Consider the following 21,542-nt stretch of genomic DNA (forward strand, 5'->3'; position numbering starts at 1 on the left):
AACTTGCCTAAAAAACAAAAATAATATATTAATATCGAAATTTGAAAACATAAATGATTAAAATCGCATAATCTAAAAAACTAATTTAATTTACGTATCTTATCGTGCAGCATGATTCACTTCCAAAATTGCTCCCAACCACTTTGTGAACTAACGTTTTCCTACCTATTTCCCTTCTCCTACCAACTCATTTCAAATGTTATGGCACGGACAAGTAATGTCACATGTTGCAATCTTCTATAAAAAAATTTCATACATATTAATACAACACGAAGCTATTTAGATTTAGAAACTAAATTATTTGTTTCAGTAATGCGAGGGATATGTTACTATTAAGTTTTGAACTTCAGATTTGTAGATATTGAGGTCAAATTAATCATAAATAGTGACAAATCACTAAATTGCTTATTTAAACATAAAATTAGGTAGCATAAGATTATAATCATATGTTGTCGTAATATGTATTCAACCAAGACAGCAAATGTTGAACATGATGTTCTTAGATCGAAAATTTATTAACGGTTATGGTTTTTATTATTTGAAAAACAATTTAAAAATAATAAAGAAATTCTGAGTACCAAGGAACATTTGAAATTGAAAGTGGCGCTGGCCCGTGCCACCAACCACGATCCATTTATATAAAATCCCCACACATGGCCGACACGCTCTTCCGGTACACCGAATTCTTGCATTTGCCGAATTTACTCCGGCCTACGTTCTTCATCCATGGCACTCACCGCTCAAACCTCTCTCCTTTCTGACAAATCTTCTCTCATACCGCAGTATCAACCACTTTCCTACACCAATCACTCCTCTCTAACCGTCAGATCTATCACCTCGAAGCTCATCTCGGCCGTCCATGCAGCCGATTCTTCCAATTCCAAAACGGCCCCTGTTGCCCCGGCTGCTGTTTCCGTATCCGGCGTCTCCGCCCCCACCGCTGCTGTTGAGAAGAACGTTCATCCCAAGAAATGGGAATTGGACAGTTGGAAATTGAAGAAGGCATTGCAGCTACCGGAGTACCCGAATCAAGGGGAATTGGAATCGGTTCTGAATACCCTCGACGCCTTCCCTCCGATTGTGTTCGCGGGTGAGGCACGCAATCTGGAGGAACGCCTCGCTGAGGCGGCCATGGGAAATGCTTTTCTCTTGCAGGGTGGAGACTGCGCCGAGAGTTTCAAGGAGTTCAATGCCAATAACATTAGGGACACTTTCAGAATCCTTCTGCAAATGGGCGTCGTTTTGATGTTTGGCGGCCAACTGAATGTCATCAAGGTTCAATTTTATTTTTTGTTTTGTTTTTACCTGTTTCTGTCTTTGAACTGAGTATTGGATTCATGTTGTCTCTTGAGGTTAGTTTAGCCTTGAGATATGAATTTGGATAGTGGATTTCTGCTAATTTTCACGCTTTAGGTTGATGATTAAATTTCTCGTTGTCTTCTAATGTCTCCTTCTTGGAAAAATAGTTTAATCTTGTGCTTTTTCAAATTGCCTAATGTATAATGCTTTCGAGTTGTTCAAAAACATTTTTCCTAAATGTCCCAGCTAGTTTGGCATTAATTTTATATTTCTTTATGCATTTGATTCAAGTACTCAGTACTAAACAATAAAATCGAACATATCGCAGCTACAACTAACATATTGGCAACTATGTTTCCTAAAAGCTTGAGTTTACGAGTGTCAATTGGCATTAATTGCCTACTTTAACACGCTACTTCTGATTCAATTAGGTTTCCGCCGTGTAGTGTGATGTGATCTTAATGTTGTTGGTCTTGAAAATAGGTGGGAAGAATGGCGGGTCAGTTTGCGAAGCCTAGATCGGATCCATTTGAGGAGAAGAATGGTGTAAAGTTGCCAAGTTACAGAGGAGACAACGTGAATGGAGACGCTTTTGATGCAAAATCGAGAATACCTGACCCGCAAAGGATGATTAGGGCCTACTGTCAATCTGCTGCTACTCTCAATCTGTTGAGGGCTTTTGCAACCGGAGGATACGCAGCAATGCAGAGGGTGACTCAATGGAACTTGGATTTCACAGAGCACAGCGAGCAGGGTGATCGGTATTTTCCATGCCATCTTGAATCTAATTTAGCTATCTTTTCCTCATTTAGGTCTCTATATGCATAGGGGATAATTGATATAGAACTCTTTCTTAGACAAAACCATTGCTTTGCCCAAGTTTTCCAATGTTGGACTTATAATGATAGGATCATTCTGGTTGTTGCAACACAGGTATCGTGAACTAGCTAACCGAGTTGATGAGGCGCTAGGATTCATGCAAGCTGCAGGACTTACGTTGGACCATCCGGTTATGAAAACTACAGAGTTCTGGACATCTCACGAGTGTTTGCTTTTGCCTTATGAGCAATCACTTACTCGACTTGATTCTACGTCAGGTCTTTACTATGACTGTTCTGCTCATTTCCTTTGGGCCGGGGAAAGAACGAGACAATTGGATGGAGCTCACGTCGAGTTCCTTAGAGGAATCTCAAATCCCCTTGGTATCAAGGTGATAACTTATAAAGATGTCTCACTTGAAATTTAGATAGACGATTTTTTTTAAAAAAAATCGTGTCACTATATTAGTTTGCTACTAATGGTGTACTTCTATTCTCTCAGGTTAGTGATAAAATGGATCCAAATGAACTCGTCAAGCTCATTGAGATTTTGAATCCTCATAACAAGCCTGGAAGAATTACGATCATCACGAGAATGGGAGCCGAGAACATGAGAGTTAAACTTCCTAATTTGATCAGGGCAGTTCGCAGGGCTGGGCAAATCGTCACCTGGGTATCTGATCCTATGCATGGAAACACCATTAAAGCACCTTGTGGCTTAAAAACTCGCCCCTTCGATGCCATCAGGGTAAACGTTCTTTACCATGAATTATATTGTGGTCACTACATATCATGAAATTCCTTTGCACACAGAAATTCAATTGCGAGTGATGCAAAAAGTAAATGTGAACTTCTACATGTACCATTCACTAGAGAATTTTCTTCTAACACACCCTTAAAATTCAACAACCTTTTGATACTTCCTATATAAGCTGATGTTATATTTAATTTATTAGCCACGACCCTTAAATTTCAGGTAGTTTGAGAGCAGGTGGGCAGCTTTAATCATGACGAAATATTTGAAATTCAAGCAAGATACATTAGATAAAGTTGGTAGAAAAAAATGACTTGACTTGTGTGCTGCCTTTGATAACCTACCATGGTAGGTGGGCACACGTTTATCTTTAGTAATTTCTTAGCATTTCCTTTCACGCCCCCATGTGCATGAATCTGTTATTATAATGTGACGAGTTCCACATATCCTATTTCATTTATCAAAGTGGACAACTCGTGTTCTTGACGATTGAAATATTAAATTTCGTATTTGATATATCGATTACGCCAACGATTGTGGTGTGAGTAATATTGATCTTGTAAGTTATGGCGATTTAGTTAAGTTCCTTTACAAAAAAAAAAATTGTCGTGATTAACCAATTAACTTAGTAGTCCCGAAGTTGGTTTCTAAAACTCAAAAATCTTGGCTTGAAATCATGCTGCACGGTATATCTACCACGTTCTCATATACATCTTATTTCCTCAGGCGGAAGTGAGAGCATTCTTTGATGTGCACGAGCAAGAGGGAAGTAACCCCGGAGGTGTGCATTTGGAGATGACAGGCCAGAACGTTACAGAATGCATCGGTGGATCACGAACTGTGACGTTTGATGATCTGAGCTCTCGCTACCACACTCATTGTGATCCTCGGCTTAACGCCTCTCAGTCTCTCGAGCTCGCGTTTATTATCGCAGAGCGACTTAGAAAGCGGAGACTGAGTTCTCAACGCTCATTAGTTAATTAAAACTCGGACTGGCTTTCAGTGTCGTGGTATCTGCGTTTCCTTTTCTCCAAGTTTGTTGCTATTATGCTTTGTACCGTATGTGCATACTAAAAGAGTGAAAGATAAAGAATAAACAGTAACAATTATTTCTCCATCGTAGATTACTTATCTTTATTTATGTGTGGACGCTCGAAAACCAAATTGAAATATTTATGAAAAATAATTGCCATATGAATTGGTTCTTCCATTCCGGGGAAAAGATCATACCCATTCAAATTGAAAGATTATTTGAAAATTCATGACCGATTCATCAAAATAATCGAAATCGATCTTTTGAATGAATTTGATTTAATTAGTTTGTTTGATTGACCCAAAGCTTCATATGCATTTATTACTTAGGCAAATGACTGGTTTTTCGGGGAAGATTGGAGTTTGTATGATAAGGCTACATTATCATATATCTTAAGGGTGTACTTAAATAACTATTTTAGTCACGTGTTTTTTAGTAAACCTAAAATTATAGATAAAGAAAATTGAAAAATTATTTATTCGGCGAAAGTTAGTTAAGAAAATTGATAAAATATAAATTTTTAATAGGGACAAAATAAGAAAAAATTGTGTAGTCTTGAGCCAGCCAGCAACATATAGCTTGTTGAATATTGTTTACTTCGTCGATATGTTTTGTAGATAATGTATTGAATTTTTGGATTTACCTAGAATATTCTGCTGTGATACGATCTCACGAATCTTTATCTATGAGACGTGTCGATCCTATCGATATTCACAATAAAAAGTAATACTCTTAGCATAAAAAATAATATTTTTCATGGATGACCCAAATAAGATATCTGTCTCACAAAATATGACTCGTGAGACCGTCTCACACAAGTTTTTGTCATTCTAAAAATAGCGGCGACGGGTTCTAAAGTAAAAAAAAAAAAGTTGATGTAAATCAAAATCATTATATTAGTTTTTCGTGGCTTGATCATTGTGGTTTGCTTCGTCGATATGATTTGCGGACAATATATTGATTTTTTTAATTTACTTAGAAAACTCTAAAAATAACAGTTGCGGTTTTAATATTTTAAAAAAATTAGTGTAAATCAATATCATTATATTAGTTTTTTCCCTATTGGACTGACCGTTTCAAAGTCCTTTCGTGCCCGCCAATAGCCTCCAAAGTTCAGTCTCAGCCGTTCAATACCCACCGGGCTCATCCAACGGCCCATTTTAATGTTTTAAATATTAATGGTTATCCCTTTAATATATGCCCTAAATCGACTCCTTTCCTCTGATTTCAAAACCGCCCCCCTTTCCCTCGATCCCTCCACTCTTATCTAAAGAAAGAGCTTTCCTTTCCATAGCACAGTTCTCGCTTTCTCACCCTCCAGCATTCCCTTTTCTTCCCAGGAGAACCTGAATTCAGATTCACCATGTCGGGGCGTGAGGAGAACGTTTACATGGCGAAACTGGCCGAGCAGGCCGAGCGCTACGAGGAAATGGTGGAGTTCATGGAGAAAGTGTCGATGTCTTTGTCTGAGAATGAGGATCTGACGGTTGAAGAGAGGAATCTGCTGTCAGTTGCCTATAAGAATGTGATCGGTGCTCGCCGCGCGTCTTGGAGGATTATTTCCTCCATAGAACAGAAGGAGGAATCGAGAGGGAATGAGGGTCACGTTACCACGATTAAGGGCTACAGATCCAAGATCGAGACCGAGCTCTCCAATATCTGTGATGGGATTCTCAAGCTGCTGGACTCGCGTCTCATTCCCTCTGCATCCGCCGCTGATTCTAAGGTTTTCTATCTCAAGATGAAAGGGGATTACCATAGATATTTGGCTGAATTCAAAACTGGTGCTGAAAGAAAAGAAGCTGCCGAAAGCACCCTCACGGCTTATAAGGCTGCTCAGGTTTGACTTTTCCTTTTCTTTTCTTTTCCCCTTTTTATGCATTGATCAGTATCAATTTATTTAATTTTCACGCTTGAAATCCATTCAAACTTTACTTTGGATTCTCAGAAACTTATCTTTGTTCATATTATCATTGACCGCATGGTGCTTTAGGGCCTGCTTTTACTTTCAATAATCAATAGTTATTCGAACATAATTGACTATGTTGCATCAGGTAATTTCTATATCGTTTGTTCTATTTGCCTCAAAGCAATTGGCGAAGAAAACAAGAATAAATCACCAATTGCTCTAAAATTTCTGCTTTTTTGTTTCCGTCTTGCTTGATATTTAGAGAGTAGCATTGTTAGCTAATGTACACAGTTTGATCTTTTGAGTTAGGAATCCAACAAATTATGCCAATCATACATTAAGAAACTCTTTAATTGAATACATTATTATCATCATGATCATAAATTGGTGGATCTCTCAGAAATGCAATCAGACACTCAAATTCAAAAAAAGATTGCATTTTGTAATTTTTAAAATCTAGAGTTTTAATTTCTTCGTCCATCTATATCAAATTTATTCATCAAAACATAGCAATTTGGTTGTGTCTGATATGTCTGTTCTGCTGATCGCTGCACCAGAGATCACACACCGATAGTTTAGATGATTCTTCTGAAATAATCTCGATTTAATTAAATACAGCCTATAATACAATATGCGTCTCTTTTTATGCTTTTTCAGGACATTGCTAATGCAGAACTTGCTTCAACACACCCAATCCGACTTGGACTGGCTTTGAACTTCTCTGTTTTCTATTATGAGATTTTAAACTCTCCTGATCGTGCTTGTAATCTGGCGAAGCAGGTAAAAGTCGCAACATATTTGAGCTGAGTTTTAGTTCTCATTTGAAACACACTCTTTGGATAGCTCAATTGCATACGCTATTACTTGTTAAACACTCGAAGATGCAAGTTGTATAATGCCTTTTCTTATCAACAGGCCTTTGATGAAGCCATAGCTGAGCTGGACACCCTCGGCGAGGAGTCCTACAAAGATAGCACATTGATTATGCAACTTCTTCGTGACAACCTCACTCTGTGGACCTCTGACATGCAGGTATTCCTTGCTCCACAACTCTGTTGATGTATATTGTACAAGTAAATCATTGAAAGCTCGAGAGCGGATTTGGTTTTACCATACAAAACATTTTAAGATCGAATTTGGTTAAAAATAAATCGGAAGATGCTCCAGCTGAAACAATATTTTAGTCTGATCGTAGAGCTTGTGAATTGGATTGATTCGTTTGTTATCAGCTACAATTTTCTTGATTAACCAACTGAAAATATTTATTGTGTTTTGTCTTCTGCTGAAGGATGATGGAGCTGATGACATCAAAGAAGCCAGCAAACCTGATGATGCACAACAGTGAGGATAGTCGCCTAAAACAGAATCATCCCCTTCTCCATTGTTTTTTTCCTTCTTTTTGGTGAAGTTTCTTTGTTATTCACCCCCTTGTTTTAAGACGTCTTATATTTGTTTTACTTGTGGAGTTCACTTCGTTATTGAATCGTTTTTTTTATACAAGGCAAGCAACATTAATTTAAATATAAATATGGCGTTTTTAATTTGGTCAATGATAATTGAGTGTTTTGTCCAATCGATGAGCTCAAATATGTAAACTCCGTTTTATTTGCAATTTTTTTGATGTGTTACATTTAAGGCAAAAACTTGTGTAAGACGGTCTCATGGGTCGTATTTTGTAATATGGATATCTTATTTTGGTCATCCATGAAAAAATATTACTTTTATGCTAAGAGTTTTATTGTGAATATCGGTAGGGTTGATTCGTCTAACAGATAAAGATTCGTGAGACCGTCTCACAAAAAACATTATCTATATTTAATATTATGAAACATTTCCTTAAAAAAAGTCATCTTATTCTTGATTTCTGTTTACTCTCTCTTGAATTAATTGATTATAAACAAGATGTAATAAACAATTGTTAATTTAGGTTATTACAATAACATGCTCAGTGTTTGTAATTTTCTATGTGAACTATTATCATTTTATTTCAAAAAAGCCACATTAATGAATCTGATGACATCATCCAGTGTGCACTTCAATATCATTGATTGTTTTACAACATATAATCAAAATCACATTTGTTTCTGACCCCAACCAAACAGCGGAATGCTATTACAGATATTTTGACTGATTTATATATTTTTATTTTCATATCATAATTTTCTTTTATTATTATACTTCCATCTTATAATTATAATAATTATATAAAGCAGGAACAAAAAGACTTTTTTTTGACCCATTTGAATTTTTAAGAAAGTCCTTAATGTGATTTAGAATGACTAAAGATATTGTGCTTCCGAGTCGTTTAGAGAGATTAAAGTGATCATGGATATCTATAATTCAATGCATCCAAGTAGAAAATAAATAAATTTGCTATGTAACTTACAAATGACAATCCTCCTCTTATGATATAACGATGAATGCAAGATCTTACTACACAGAGAAATAGATTCTAGTTTCAAGTCAGCTCGACATATATAAAAGATGTGTATATCTTTAGAATATTACTCTAAAGATGTATCCAATGATCCACGTTCATCTTCACATATGATATCCAATGATCCACGTTCATCTTGACCAACAAAATTTTGAAATAGGTGGGCTTTACATATAATTTCCGTAGTGCGTGACAGCAATGTATTCTAATTGTGTGCATGATTTATATATAAAAAGAACTAGACAATTGATATATATTTCGATTTGCGGATGGTCAACATAGGGAATAAATTTGGAATCACGGATTTTATTAATCCAAGCTCCTTCACAGAAAAATCAACCTGCCAGGTTGGTCTTTTTATTGGATCCTATGTATATATAATTAATTTATTTAGTTCTTTTTATTGGATCCCATGTACATATAATTAATTTATTCATAATTAAAATTTTGAACTATTTAATTGACATTATTGGGCCAACAATTAGTCCTATATTGACGGGATAAAATATATGGAGTTTTATACATGTACTTAGACAATGATTATTTGTTGGACTGCTAGATTTATGTACTTACAGTCATAAAATATCTGAATTTTTATATATGTACTTAGACATCTTTTGTGCTAGATTTTAACATGATAATCGTTATTTGTTGGACTGCTCATAGTTGAGCAACCCGTTCTGTTCATACGTGGATCATTTGTAAACTTCATGTTTCAGATGTTCATCGTGAGAGAGGTGTATCGTGAGATAAACTTAAGTACAAGTCTCAATCTTAAGAGATACCTTAAATCCCAATGTTAACATGTAAAAGAAACCCCCAGGCCCCAAGGGCAAAAGGCCAGAGGAATATGACTGATTGAATTTAGGGGCAAAATTATAACTTTAACAAAGATTAAATAGAAAAATTATCTTTTTTTTTTCCCGATTTGCCCCCTTCGCTTGCTGGCCACATCTCTACAATTTGAGTTTTCCCAAATCTATACGTGTGACGGGATACGTGTAGGCCTCATAATTGATTTGTTGGCCGAAGGAACACAATTTTGTTAGAGTGGTGATGAGATCAACCTGAAAGGAATAACCAAGGTCAGTTGCTAAATCAGAATGGATATTTTGGTTGCCACCACAATGGGTCCGGATCTAGATATATATATATCCCCCTTGTAAATGTCAGATTACAGCTACATATGTCGAAAATATACCTCATAATCAGTCTGAGAAACAGTTTCACGGCTACGTTGGTACTTCTGAACCCATGGAAGGACTTCTGGATCAGAGGCAAGTAATGCCTCTGTTGCGGATTGGTCGGGACCCAAGAACGCCGACATGACAGCAAGCTGCGGTATAAAAGAAAGGATATGCAAAATGGTAACGCCGGTAAAGGACATATTACGACATTCGGATTATTAAGCTCAAAACGTCCTGAAGTAGTTAGCTAGAATACCATCATTAAATGCAGGTTTTTTACTTAGACACAGGCAGTGGCAGTCTCGTTTACCTGGCGAGGGCCGAAGCCAATAGATGAGAACTTATCCTTCATTTCCTTAACGCTTGATTTCTCCCACTGAGGGACCCTTCCTTCTGGATCAGGTTTTTGGGCATCGGACCTTCCGAACTCCCGATCAAACAGGCCCCACTATTCGAACAAAAAAGTAAAAATAAAATATAGCACCGAGCCAAAAGAAAACAAATAGTTTCTCACATCCATGATCATATCCACGAGTTGTGTCATACTTAAGAATTGAATGTGCAGGATACAATGATCTTTCCCAAAAAATCATTGGAAAAACATAAAGTTGTATTTGAATAGAAGGAGTTCCTCGCTCAAATCCATCATTTATGTTCTGATAAAAATTAGAGTAGGTTCAATGCATTTTGGAAGGACGTGTCATTCGCATCCATAAATTTCAAATGATTAGATTTCTAATTATTTCATCTAAATCAAATCCTTCCATCCAAATACAACCTAATAGAATATACCAATTATCGAAGTCGCATGCAAGTCACAGCATGCGTGATTTAGTGATTAATTTAGATACGATTTATGTTTGATGTCTAGATGACTAGTAGTGATAATTTATAGTTGTTATTTCTCCTTTTTGCACTAGTCCTTTATTGAAGGGAGAATAAGCTGAATTTTGAATGTAAGGGGAGTTTTCAGCTCTACATAGACCGATTAGCCTGTAGATTAATGTAGCCAACATCAGTTTTTCTATTATTTTTCCTTTTTATCTGTATTTTTCCTTTCTCATTCTTTTCATAATTTACGTTCTTTTTCCTATAGGATATGAAGCAAAAGCATTGAATATATCTAGTTGCCAAGGTAACACGAGGAAAACATATAATTGGTAAGCAATCTTCAGCATTGCAATAAACCTGCCCACTTGAACCATACGCAGAGTACAGTAAGGCCCCTTTCTCCTCATTCCCTCCACATTTTCTAATAGCTGCAGCAAGAAAGGTTGATTTGACCGCACTTTGTGCTGCATTATGGAGGAACGAAAATAATCTTAGTACAACCATAGAGTAGCTGGAACAATTGAAAAACAGACATTGCTTCAGTCTACAAGGAATTGCATTTTATGTTGTTCCCCAGCAACTGAAATGGAAAATTTGCAATGCCAGCGTATCCTTCAGTCATCTCCTTCTAAGTGGCGCAAAATATATGGATGAAGCACTCGGTTTAATAGAAATTTATTCAAAAGCTAACCTGCAAAGTGGATAAGATCTGCATACGCGATAGGTCCACCTTTGGAATATGAATCTACTTCTTTCTTCACTTCCTCCAACAAATTTAAAGCCCCGGAAAGCCCCTTATTTTCTGGTCGGTTAATCTCTGAGCTTCAAGAAAGAAATATACAGAAAATTGTAGAAGATACACGAAAAGAGTATTACAGGGAAAGCAAAAATTTAGGTGTTAACTCATTTGAAAGTGGTGATGCATAAATTTATGTCAGGATGTTCGGTAAATCTTAACATTTATTTAATACAAGAAAAGAAACAACTCAACAAAGTAATATCAATATCAAAATCATAATATATTACCTAATGCGAATTGATCCGTTGGGGCCTCCAGAATTTGTTGCCTGCAAACTTGATGAGCAAATACATCAATCTTTTGTTCTCCTAATCTTCAGCAGACAATAAAGTAGATTATACCTAACCTTGTCATAAGTCACAGCATCATTGAGTGACAGAGTTAATACTGATGGCAAAAGATCTGGGTTCCCCTACAAGGACAAAATTAAAAGAGTAATTCATCTCATTTCCAGTGAAAAAGGACAAAAAGATCAAAGTCTTGTAATACTAAGATATACCTTCAGTGCAATAGAAAGAGTTGCCTTAATCTTCGCTGAAAAATAGACAAATGCACTAATTTTACAGCCAAAAGGAAGATATCTGTATCATATCATTAATGAATAGAAGTTCTGATAAAGCTCACATTGAAATTCAGAGCGTTGTCGACGCTGGTTCAAATCAGCAGCGTTAGCCACTTCAATGAAAGAACTGGATCTTCCTATCAATTCCTGAGAAAGTCGATTGGCAGAAATCCATCATTTTGCCACATGAATATGTTCAAATTGATCAAAACTGGCCAATATCTCGGTGAAGTAAGAACAGAAGCCTAACATATTTTAATTTTTCATTTGTGTATGAAAGAAGATTATTTGTCAGTCCATGGTGTGTGTGTGTTTTCGGCTGGAATCATGTGGATTGGCATTTTGAAAATGATTTCCACTGTCCTATGTCAACCTGTATCACGTGCTTGTTAGGTATTTCATATTTGACTTATCATCAAGAGATGAATGTTAGGCCATACGTCTCATTGAAGGATCCAAAAGACTACCTTTTTAGACGGGAGAGCAATTCAAACTCGTTACTTACTCCATTTTTTGTGAAACCGATGGAGATTATAACATTGCAAACCCTTTGAGAAGCCGCTCATGGCAGCTCATTCTAGATAACTTTTACTGACCTATCAATATGCAATGCCTATATCTTAATTCGATCTATATCATGAATGCAACCCACATTATTGACACTGTTCAGCTAGTAGCAATTCGCACAATCAATCCGTCATTTGGGTCTATTCTCAATAAAAACATCAATGTTGAGTCTTACATGAGCTAAACCAGAGAGCCCAAATCCAAGACTGGCCTTTAGGCAGTAGATCATCCCAACTTACAGGCCACCCCACAATGTCTTGGATAGCCGCACGTGGGATCCAAGCAATATTATGGATGCTTAATAAAAATGTGATGGAAGTAATTGCATTTATGGTAAATAAGATTACTTTTCTCAATGGCACAAGGAACACTAAAGAGAGCCTAATGGCAGAGACGCGCAGTTCATATGAAAACGCCAGTTAAAATTTCGTCTGCTAATAAGCATGAAACTTAATCCTTTCAAATTTCTGTGGCCCCATTAACTTATAATCTTGGTTCAACTCACAGCCTTTGACGCTCTATGATTCTCCATCACAAAGATTTGTCTTCTTTGCTACAAAAATCCATCAAATTTCATTCTCCAAAATATCGGATAGCGACGTGTAGTTTCTACAATGTCACCACGACCACAATAATTGAACACAAAATATCAAATACACATTACACGTGAATCATGAAGACTAATAATGTCAAATAGACCTTCAAAGTGAAAGCCAGTACTGCTAAATAGTAAATGTGGAAGAAGAAAAAATCTGACCATTCCAACGGTAGCTCCAAAACAATGTAGAATGTGGCGTCGCGAGGAGCTAAACTCATTTTCGGGATCAGCTTCCACTTTGCAAGTTATTGTTCGCTGGAAATTCCCATAAAAACAAAAATCCGATGTTATAATCTTGGTCAAAACTCAAGTTCACCAGAGCATTAACAAGAAAATGGACATACGGAATGATGAATGGGGAGAATGGCGGTGGCAGGTGTTGACTGAATTAAGGGAATTACAGAAGGAACGGTTGAGATAAAGGAAAGTGCCCCCATTTCTTTCTAGCTAGAATGGGAGAGCTGGGGAGCGAAGTCAAGTGTATGGTGTTACGTGGAGCGATGTCCTCATATATTGCGTTATCCTGCTCGGAAGTCATCGTATACATGTGGAATGATACAACGATTTTCTTTTTAATTTCTTTCATTTATTTATATCCAATATAGGGAAAGATAATCAAATTTTTTTTAATTAATAATGTCTTTTATTGGCATTTAATTTTAAAATAATTAATTATAAAAATCAAGTTCATATGCAGTTTTGTCAAGAATTGAAAAATCCATAAGCAAGATTTGAAATATTAAATTATCTGAAGTCATCGAGTTTTGTATCCATTTCAAAAAATTCCATGGTGATTTTCCAATGAAGGGAAAAAAAGAGAGAAATTAGAGGGTATGAGAAATTTTATGCTTTGCATACTTTTTTAATCATTTGAACTTGTAGTCATTATATTTTGGTGTGTATTGAATGAATCCTGAAGTTAACATAGTAACTTACAAATCGAGCTAGTCAAATAAATCGTATTGAGTAAGATTTGTGCAGCAGGTTAGTCAGAGAAAATATTAACATATAAAATCGAAATTATGATCACTATTAAAATACTCAAATAGTCCACCAACTCAAAAACCCTTCAAAGACAGTATGCATGTTTACTCATTAGTTAAAAAAATATTACTGTAAAAAATTATAAATCAAAAGCAACATAAAATTATTTAATACCAAAAAATTTAGACATTCATGTACATCACTGAAATTTTTATGTTATCTGAATTGTCACTGAAATTTTTATGATATCTGAATTCTAAATTAATTTATTTCTTCGTAAAATGATCAAATATGTATTTTTAAATATATTTTGTGTATATATATATATAATTATATATATATATATATACCTATAAATATATGAGTTTCATTTGTGAGCTTACTATTATGACATCTTATTTTGCATTTTAACATAGTTGATGTGGTTATTTTAGTCATTATCCATGTTAAGGTTAATAAAATTTAATTAATTTAAGTAGTTAGCATTCAATTGCATTTATGTTGGTAGAAATTTATGTCTTGTGCATTTATTTTTTGTTTATGTGTGTTTTTTATATTTTTGTGACCTTTAATATTACCTTTGTATTCTTTTTTTTTTTTTCATGTTTATTATATTCTTGTGACATTTAGTATCACCTTTGTATTCTTTTTTCACTTGTTTTATCATTCTTCTTTTTCTTTTTTATTGTTTTCTCCATGCTTTTCTTTTTCTTCTTTGCAACATTCGTTTTTTATTATTTTCACCTTGTTTTTTCTTCTTTGTGGCATTTGTTTTTTAGTCATTGTTCATGTTAAGTTAAATATTACTTTTGTATTCTTTTTCACTTGTTTTATCATTTTTTTTCGTTTTTTTTATTGTTTTCTCCATGTTTTTTTTTTTGCGACATTTGTTTTTTATTATTTTCACCTTGTTTTTTCTTCTTTATGACATTTGTCTTTTAGTCATTGTCCATGTTAAGTTAATAGATTTAATTCATTTTAGTAGTTATCATTCAATTGTATTATGTTGGCAGAAATTGATGTCTTGTGGTATTTATTTTTGGTTCATGTGTTTATTATATTCTTGTGACTTTTAGTATCACCTTTTGTGTACTTCATTTAAGTACATTGTGGTTTGGCATTGATAAAATCCATTATTCTATTAATTTATATTTATTGTTTTACTTTATGAATGGTATTTGGATGAAAAAAGTCTTTTCCGGTTTGATAGAGTTGTTATTATGTCATAATCAGGTTGATTTAAAAGTTTGTCATATGAACAAGTGAACATATATGTTTATGGTCATGATGCTATTTTATTTATTGTGTTTTGATCTGTTTAAATTAAAAAATACTCTTAAACATGATGTTGTTCAAACGATTTTAAACAATATCTAAATTTCTTAATTATGTTTTCATTGTTAGTCAATCACGTGTAACGCACGTGCACTTTCCTAGTATATATATATATGTGTTAAAAAAAACACACATTCAAAGCAAACAAAAACAGTGTAATCTCATTATTTCTCAATCAGCGGCTCAGTAAACCCTAAGCAATTCTTCCGGCAACTGTCCACGGCGACCGTTTCGCACGGAGAGTAAAATCTCATCTACGACGTTGCATCGAGGTAATAATGAATCTTTTCTCACGAGTTGCGATTCTGTATCACGCCCACAATGTTACAAATTGGTGAACCGCGTCGAATTTTTTGTGCATCCTGCTTCCGTTTCATTATTTGATTTGATAGAGTAAAAGATAATTTCTTGTTCGAACCGATACGAGTCTGTGTGGAAGAGATACGTGCTAGCGGGAGATTCGGACAGGTGAAAAGGTTTGACTGAAAGGATCAAGAAAATTGTATATTTTGATTATATGGCTTAATGGCCTCGAATGGCAAGGTTTGGGTGGCTTGTGTTTCATGTGAGATGCTTATGGCCAAATGAAAAACAGTGATTGTGTTACACCCATTTATTTGGTTTAGAGCAGTTTAAATTTATTTGGTTTAGTTGTGTCTTGTGGTGAATCAGTTAATTAGGTAGACACATTCGTTTGGTTAGATAGTTGTTCATAATCAGAGCACAGGAATTACGCACGATCCAGACAATACAATTCAGAATTTCATTCTGCAAACTCGTGAAGTTTCTTTTCTATTTCTGTTTCATTTTCTTTGTTCTCCTTCACTGCATATCCCAATCTAGCTGATGCCATACCTGCAATGATGAAACCGAAAACAGGATTTAATTGCAAATGCCACTTAACATTGTTTATTGGCTGAGGCCCTGAGGGATTAGCATAGATTTGACCTGCGTCTTCATTTGAGGTCAGATGATCACTGGTTGGCGTGGGGAAGGAATGAGTGTTTAGCGAGAATGGAGATGGTGTTGGCTTCACTCTTTGCATTTGCTATATCTTGCCTCGAGCTTTATATATTACTGATATATTGTGAACTAAATCATTTGGATATAAGGTTCTCCATTTGGATATGTATCACTGTTTGTCTGGTAAAACAATTATATTATTTGCAAATGTATAGGTTGGAGTATGAAATATAGAGGTGCATGGGGGTTCTATTTTCCTAGTCCTTGTCCAACCTCAAACCTTGTCTTTCAGTGTTTAATATTCTATATTCCTGTTTGAGCCAATGGGGAAACCATGATCAATATTTTGTGGTTAAATGAGTGTAGAATCCTGGTTAACCTATTGAATTGTGGGGACATAGTAAATTCAATCAATTTTGTTCAATGTACATCCATTTTCTTTGTTTTTTTTTTAATATTTAGCCTAAGCAATTGTAATGTGTATAAGTTGATCGTTCTTTCATTAAATATTGGTAATTTCCTCTCTCGTATCCCTGTTTTGTAACTAGTATAATCTAATTGGTAGATATTTCTATTGATTTTTTTTGTTCTCGTACAATGAAGTTTTGGATGCGATCATTGATCAGTCATGATACTTAGAACCAAGTTCAGCCAGAAAACCCATTATGAAACTATGGGTGTGAAGGAAGATGCTAGCCCTGAAGAAATCCGTAAAACTTATCGAATGGTCATTCTCAACTGTCATCCTGATAAACAACTGCAAAGGACCTCAGAAACATCCAATCACAAACACGGATCCGGAAATGAGTTTTTAGAGGTGCAGAGAGCATGGGAAACCCTCAGTGATCCAAGATCTCGTGCACTCTATGACAATGAACTGCAAATACTTAGACAGGATTCTACAACAGCTGATGATCTTAGGTTACAGGACATGGCTTTTGAAGATGCTGGTGGTTGTTTTGAATTTTCCTACCATTGCAGATGTGGTGATTGCTTCTTGGTCGATTCTTTGGAGTTGGAAGAAATGGGATATACATTTTTGAGGAATGGTAATAAAATATCCTTACGGACACCAGGATCTTTTCCGGCATCAATCGTTCTTCCATGTGGATCTTGCTCTATTAAAGTCGGGTTATATATTGATGCAGATGTTACGCTGCAGGTTTAGTTGAATAATTCGATTTCTTATTTCAGTCATTTGTGATATCATTACTGCGTAATTTATAAGATGTTCCTTAACCCCTTTGGGAAATGAAGAACAATTATGTTTCCATGTCAGTCGGAAAGAAAACGGAGAGATAGTAAACCCAGTATGCAGTCATATTATTGTAAATCCACTCGATTTCTCGACCTCAAAACAATGGAAAATTACTTAAAGCTGTCTTTAAATATTTTTATTTGCAAAATGCTTTGTTTACGTTCAGTTATAAATATCTACAAACATCTCTTTCTTTTCAACGTAAGGAGTTCGATTTCTCTTGATCACGAATATTATCAATGAGGTAAATAATTGCTTGCGAATTTCTCCCATATCGGTCAATTTTCGATTTCTTTTAATACCAATGTGGTTGAGGGATGAGTAAGTTTCGCACATTTACCACTCACATCACCATATAAGTATATCCACCGAATCGATATAGGCAAGACAGTGATTGATAAAATACCATGGAACCAGTCTCTCAAAATTCATCCCAAGTTTTTGGCAAAAACTAAACTATTAATATTTTATGATTTTATTCAATGCATCGACATGAGATTTAAAGTTTAAATTGGAAATATTTCGGATATCTTCCAAATCCCAATTTAATTTTTCCAATTTCAATTTATTTAAAGATCGCCACAATTTTATATAAAATATAAAAAAAAATTGGTTCAGAACACAATTACATGACCTTATTTCCTAAGCGCTGCGAGTAGTGAAAGAACCGCGGTGAACTTAAATGACACAACACGCAGGAAAAGTAAATACAAAACCATTAATCATTTAATATTACATATTATTATACTCCTTTCTTTTTTTCGTAATCTCCTGAATAAAGTTAAAACCGGGAATTATCTCTCGTGATTCGCCTGTGATTTTCGAGAAATATTGGTCAATTTTCTTGGAATTCTTGTTTGTTTATTCGGAGGAAGGTTTGCAATATGTGGGGATTTGGAGGAAGGCATTACTGGGGAAGAAAGGAGAGGGGGAAAGTGGAAGGAATAGTCGTGGTGTTTGCGTGGATGTCGAGTCAAGACAAGCACTTGAAGAATTACGTTGATCTCTACTCTTATATTGGATGGAATTCCCTTGTTTGCCACTCCCAATTTCTCAATCTGTAAGCTGAAAAAAAAAATAACAACAAATCCTTTTTTTGCCATTGCGGCGATGTGATTCCGATTATTGCTTGCTTTTAAGTAGTGTTGAGTTTGATCCAGTTTGAAAAAGATTTGATCTTAGTTGTTCTTTTGATCTTAGTTTTGTTTTTTGTTTTAGTTTTGTTCATTCGATGAAATTGAACGTCTTTACTTGGCTTGGGATTGAATTGTAGTCCTTTTATACTTAACGTGTTTGATGGGATATTTGAATCCGCTTACTTTAACTTTGCTAGGTGAATAAAATGGAATGATCCAATGGATAGTTTAGATATAAGTAAGAATAGATTCTCGCTGACACACTTTTGAAGTTGTATTTTGAGGAATCATTTTATTGCAACGGAATTTATCCCTCAAGTCTTGTTCGATATTTTTGTCATCAAGACTTCAAATAACTGTCTCGTGGGAGTTGTTTTTTAGCGATGGAAACTGATCCATGTGGGTAACAAAATCGTCTTGATGGTAGTTCCTTACATTACTCGGTAAAACATGCTCCTAACGCCTACAGTATTTTTAGTCGGATAGAACTATGCTTATCTCAGATATATTATTTGGTTGTTTCCTTGTCTGATGGATAGGAATCTAGTTGCTGCTTTGTATGTACCTCGGTTGTATAAACTGTTAGAATTCTATGGTCACATGCTTTACTGCTGTACGAATGTCAATATCTGTGTCGGCTTTATTTGCAGATTCTTTCCAGATAAAGCTGAATCATTGGCTCTAGAAATTGTCAGCGAGCTTGTTCTGGTTAGTCATAGGAAATTCACCTACTGTCTCCCGATTTTACTTTCAAAATATTCGTAATCTGAAAGTTGTTTATCTATATAAAACGTAACACACGCGCGCGCGCATATATATATATGTTAACAGTCATTTGATTTGTTTCAGACTTTGTGACCATTGCACGTCCCTTCTTTGAGAACAGACAAAACAAATTAGCATGAAAAAAAAAAGCAGAGAAAACATGCAAAGAGAACAAAAATTCTATTTGGTTAACAAATTGCAAAGACAAAAGACATTGTTGTCAATGTCTTTTTCAAATGACTCTGCTCACAGACATCCTATGTATTTTCTGTATGCAGGAGCTAAGAATTCAGCCTTGCCCAGTTGTCTTTGCATCTTTTTCGGGCGGGCCAAAAGCTTGCATGTATAAGGTTCTCCATGTATGTGCCATTTTTGTAACTTAAAATACAAGTATTTGTTTTATCTAGCTGTTTATGGGTGGTTTATAATCCGCCAAAGTATAGCAAATAGGTAAAACAGTCGAGATCTTACTATGTCCATGTGGTTGCAGATAATCGAAGGCAAGTGTGACACTCGAGTTAATTTGGTATACTTTCTTCTGCATATCTTGATGCTATCTATCCCTATATCCATCTGTTATTTTGCTTAAAGATATTTTTCATTGTTGCCGTAGTGCAAATCCTGGTTCTACAAGAATCTTAGGAAATTTTTTCCTCAAACTGACAGCTGTATTTCTTTATGAAGCATGACTTTCGGCTTGTTAAAGATTGTCTTTCTGGCAATATTTTTGATTCCACTCCTGTGGACTTTACTAGCGACTTGGGCACTCGATTTGTGCTCCATCCAAGTGTTTTAAAAATGTCACATCCTCCCCGACTGGTGACATCGATTGCCAATTGCATCTCTTCCAGTCTAGATGCACTTTTTCTTAGCAGATTTGAATCACAACGCGCTGAGTACTGGCAAACACTCTACTCCACAGTTGTAAGAATCTATCGTATTTAATTTAAAACTACTGCTTCAACTATTAGTTAACCATTCACTGTTACTGTTATCTTGTCATCAGAGCATGGGTGCTCCATATCTCATATTGTGCTCGGAAGACGATGATCTTGCTCCTTTTCAAATAATATGCAATTTTGCTACGAGACTGAAAGTCCTTGGAGCTGACGTTAAATTGGTCAAGTGGAACAGTTCATCTCACGTTGGTATGTTTCTGGATTTTTCACTTTTCAGCCCCTTTGTGTTTGTTGTTACCTTAGTTTATGCTCGCATAATGAACTAGCATTGAATCATTGAATTTCACCTGCCTGCCATGATTGCATTTCCCTGAACATTTTTGACTGATAATTTGAAGAACTGTGAGTTGTCTAATTGATGACTATATCTTACGCAGGCCATTTTCGAAATTATCCTGTAGAATACGGGGCGGCTGTGACCGAGCTTCTTGGAAAAGCTGTTGCAGTATACTCTCAAAGAATACGACAACTGGAAGGAGAGAAAATGGGCTTAGAAAGAACCGATACAGAGATTTCGGATCCATTTCACAACTTGAGAAAAGCAGCTTCAAGATCAAATCAGAGCTTTGAAAGAATCACACTCGACTTAAACAACCATTTCGTTGTGCCCGGTTCTGTAGAGTATGATGAGTATAGGGGCGTTGGGTCGGTGCACGATGAACATAAGGAACGTTATATTCCTCTATCAAGCCCACCGAAAATCGGTGTCCATGGGATTCTTGGTCAATTCCTGTTTGACGTCTGTGTCCCAAAAAATGTGGAAAACTGGGATATAGGGTCATCACACACATTGAGAAGAGAAGCCTTTTACATCCGGTCGGAGACATTCGCCTTTCAACCCTATGAAATGCTTACGCCGCTCAAGATTATGAAGTTTCTTGTTGAAGTATTTGTGGATTTTATTGCACATGGATTCTTAAAGTATGATAACTTTTATCCAGGAACCATCTGTAAAATTAGTATGATGTAGATGAAACTTCACTGTGTTGGAATAAATTTGAACGTTCTAACTCCCAATGTTTACCCCTCTTTCTGATGCATCAATGTTTCGTCCTTCCTGGCAAAGTTGGTTACTCGATTGTCATGGATATCACGAAATGGAGTATATTGGCAAAAGTCGAGTTCACCATCACAAGTGATCAAACAACATAATGATAATTCAAAGATAAAACTTGAGAGAAAAAGTTGAACTAATACATTCTTTCATGTCAAGCAGTTCAATACTCCGACTTCTTGTTTAGCATTCCAAATCCTTTGTACGTGTTGGGATAATTTGAGCTTGAGATTATTTGAGGAGTTTAAAATGACGAAATGATTTTGAAATCTATTCAAAATTAATTGCCAAAAT

At 35.5% G+C, this 21,542-nt stretch overlaps 5 protein-coding genes across 6 annotated transcripts; 4 read left to right on the forward strand and 1 right to left on the reverse strand.

The window, feature by feature from the left end:
• Nucleotides 1-652: 652 nt before the first annotated feature.
• LOC142552846 (phospho-2-dehydro-3-deoxyheptonate aldolase 1, chloroplastic-like) lies at nucleotides 653-4,012 on the forward strand. Its single transcript, XM_075662714.1, has 5 exons — nucleotides 653-1,275; nucleotides 1,783-2,060; nucleotides 2,233-2,509; nucleotides 2,620-2,865; nucleotides 3,598-4,012. Exons 1-5 carry the CDS (start codon nucleotides 727-729, stop codon nucleotides 3,853-3,855), a joined length of 1,608 nt encoding a protein of 535 aa, XP_075518829.1. The 5' UTR covers nucleotides 653-726; the 3' UTR covers nucleotides 3,856-4,012.
• Nucleotides 4,013-5,100: 1,088 nt separating this feature from the next.
• LOC142552848 (14-3-3-like protein B) lies at nucleotides 5,101-7,363 on the forward strand. Its single transcript, XM_075662716.1, has 4 exons — nucleotides 5,101-5,744; nucleotides 6,471-6,593; nucleotides 6,729-6,845; nucleotides 7,102-7,363. Exons 1-4 carry the CDS (start codon nucleotides 5,268-5,270, stop codon nucleotides 7,156-7,158), a joined length of 774 nt encoding a protein of 257 aa, XP_075518831.1. The 5' UTR covers nucleotides 5,101-5,267; the 3' UTR covers nucleotides 7,159-7,363.
• Nucleotides 7,364-9,002: 1,639 nt separating this feature from the next.
• LOC142552847 (thylakoid lumenal 29 kDa protein, chloroplastic) lies at nucleotides 9,003-13,299 on the reverse strand. The gene is made up of 11 exons (XM_075662715.1): nucleotides 13,139-13,299; nucleotides 12,954-13,049; nucleotides 11,692-11,776; nucleotides 11,567-11,601; nucleotides 11,414-11,479; nucleotides 11,295-11,335; nucleotides 10,960-11,090; nucleotides 10,626-10,732; nucleotides 9,748-9,885; nucleotides 9,452-9,586; nucleotides 9,003-9,317 (listed from the first exon to the last, which is right to left on the reverse strand). Exons 1-11 carry the CDS (start codon nucleotides 13,229-13,231, stop codon nucleotides 9,207-9,209), a joined length of 1,038 nt encoding a protein of 345 aa, XP_075518830.1. The 5' UTR covers nucleotides 13,232-13,299; the 3' UTR covers nucleotides 9,003-9,206.
• A 1,953-nt stretch (nucleotides 13,300-15,252) lies between these two features.
• On the forward strand, nucleotides 15,253-17,354 carry LOC142552849 (uncharacterized). The gene is made up of 2 exons (XM_075662717.1): nucleotides 15,253-15,385; nucleotides 16,680-17,354. Exon 2 carries the CDS (start codon nucleotides 16,705-16,707, stop codon nucleotides 17,242-17,244), a length of 540 nt encoding a protein of 179 aa, XP_075518832.1. The 5' UTR covers nucleotides 15,253-15,385; nucleotides 16,680-16,704; the 3' UTR covers nucleotides 17,245-17,354.
• A 638-nt stretch (nucleotides 17,355-17,992) lies between these two features.
• LOC142552850 (uncharacterized) lies at nucleotides 17,993-21,211 on the forward strand. 2 transcript variants are annotated; one of them, XM_075662719.1, is made up of 7 exons: nucleotides 17,993-18,394; nucleotides 19,121-19,178; nucleotides 19,514-19,585; nucleotides 19,726-19,761; nucleotides 19,920-20,159; nucleotides 20,242-20,383; nucleotides 20,572-21,211. In XM_075662719.1, the coding sequence occupies exons 1-7, from the start codon at nucleotides 18,219-18,221 to the stop codon at nucleotides 21,162-21,164; spliced, it is 1,317 nt and encodes a 438-aa protein (XP_075518834.1). In that variant the 5' UTR covers nucleotides 17,993-18,218; the 3' UTR covers nucleotides 21,165-21,211. The 2 variants fall into 2 exon arrangements, with proteins under 2 accessions (XP_075518834.1, XP_075518833.1); XM_075662718.1 differs by having other exon boundaries at nucleotides 17,998-18,394; nucleotides 19,514-19,594.
• The last annotated feature ends 331 nt before the right edge of the window (nucleotides 21,212-21,542 follow it).

This window comes from Primulina tabacum, chromosome 8 (genome assembly GCF_025594145.1).
Source record: "Primulina tabacum isolate GXHZ01 chromosome 8, ASM2559414v2, whole genome shotgun sequence".
Lineage (NCBI taxonomy): Eukaryota > Viridiplantae > Streptophyta > Magnoliopsida > Lamiales > Gesneriaceae > Primulina > Primulina tabacum.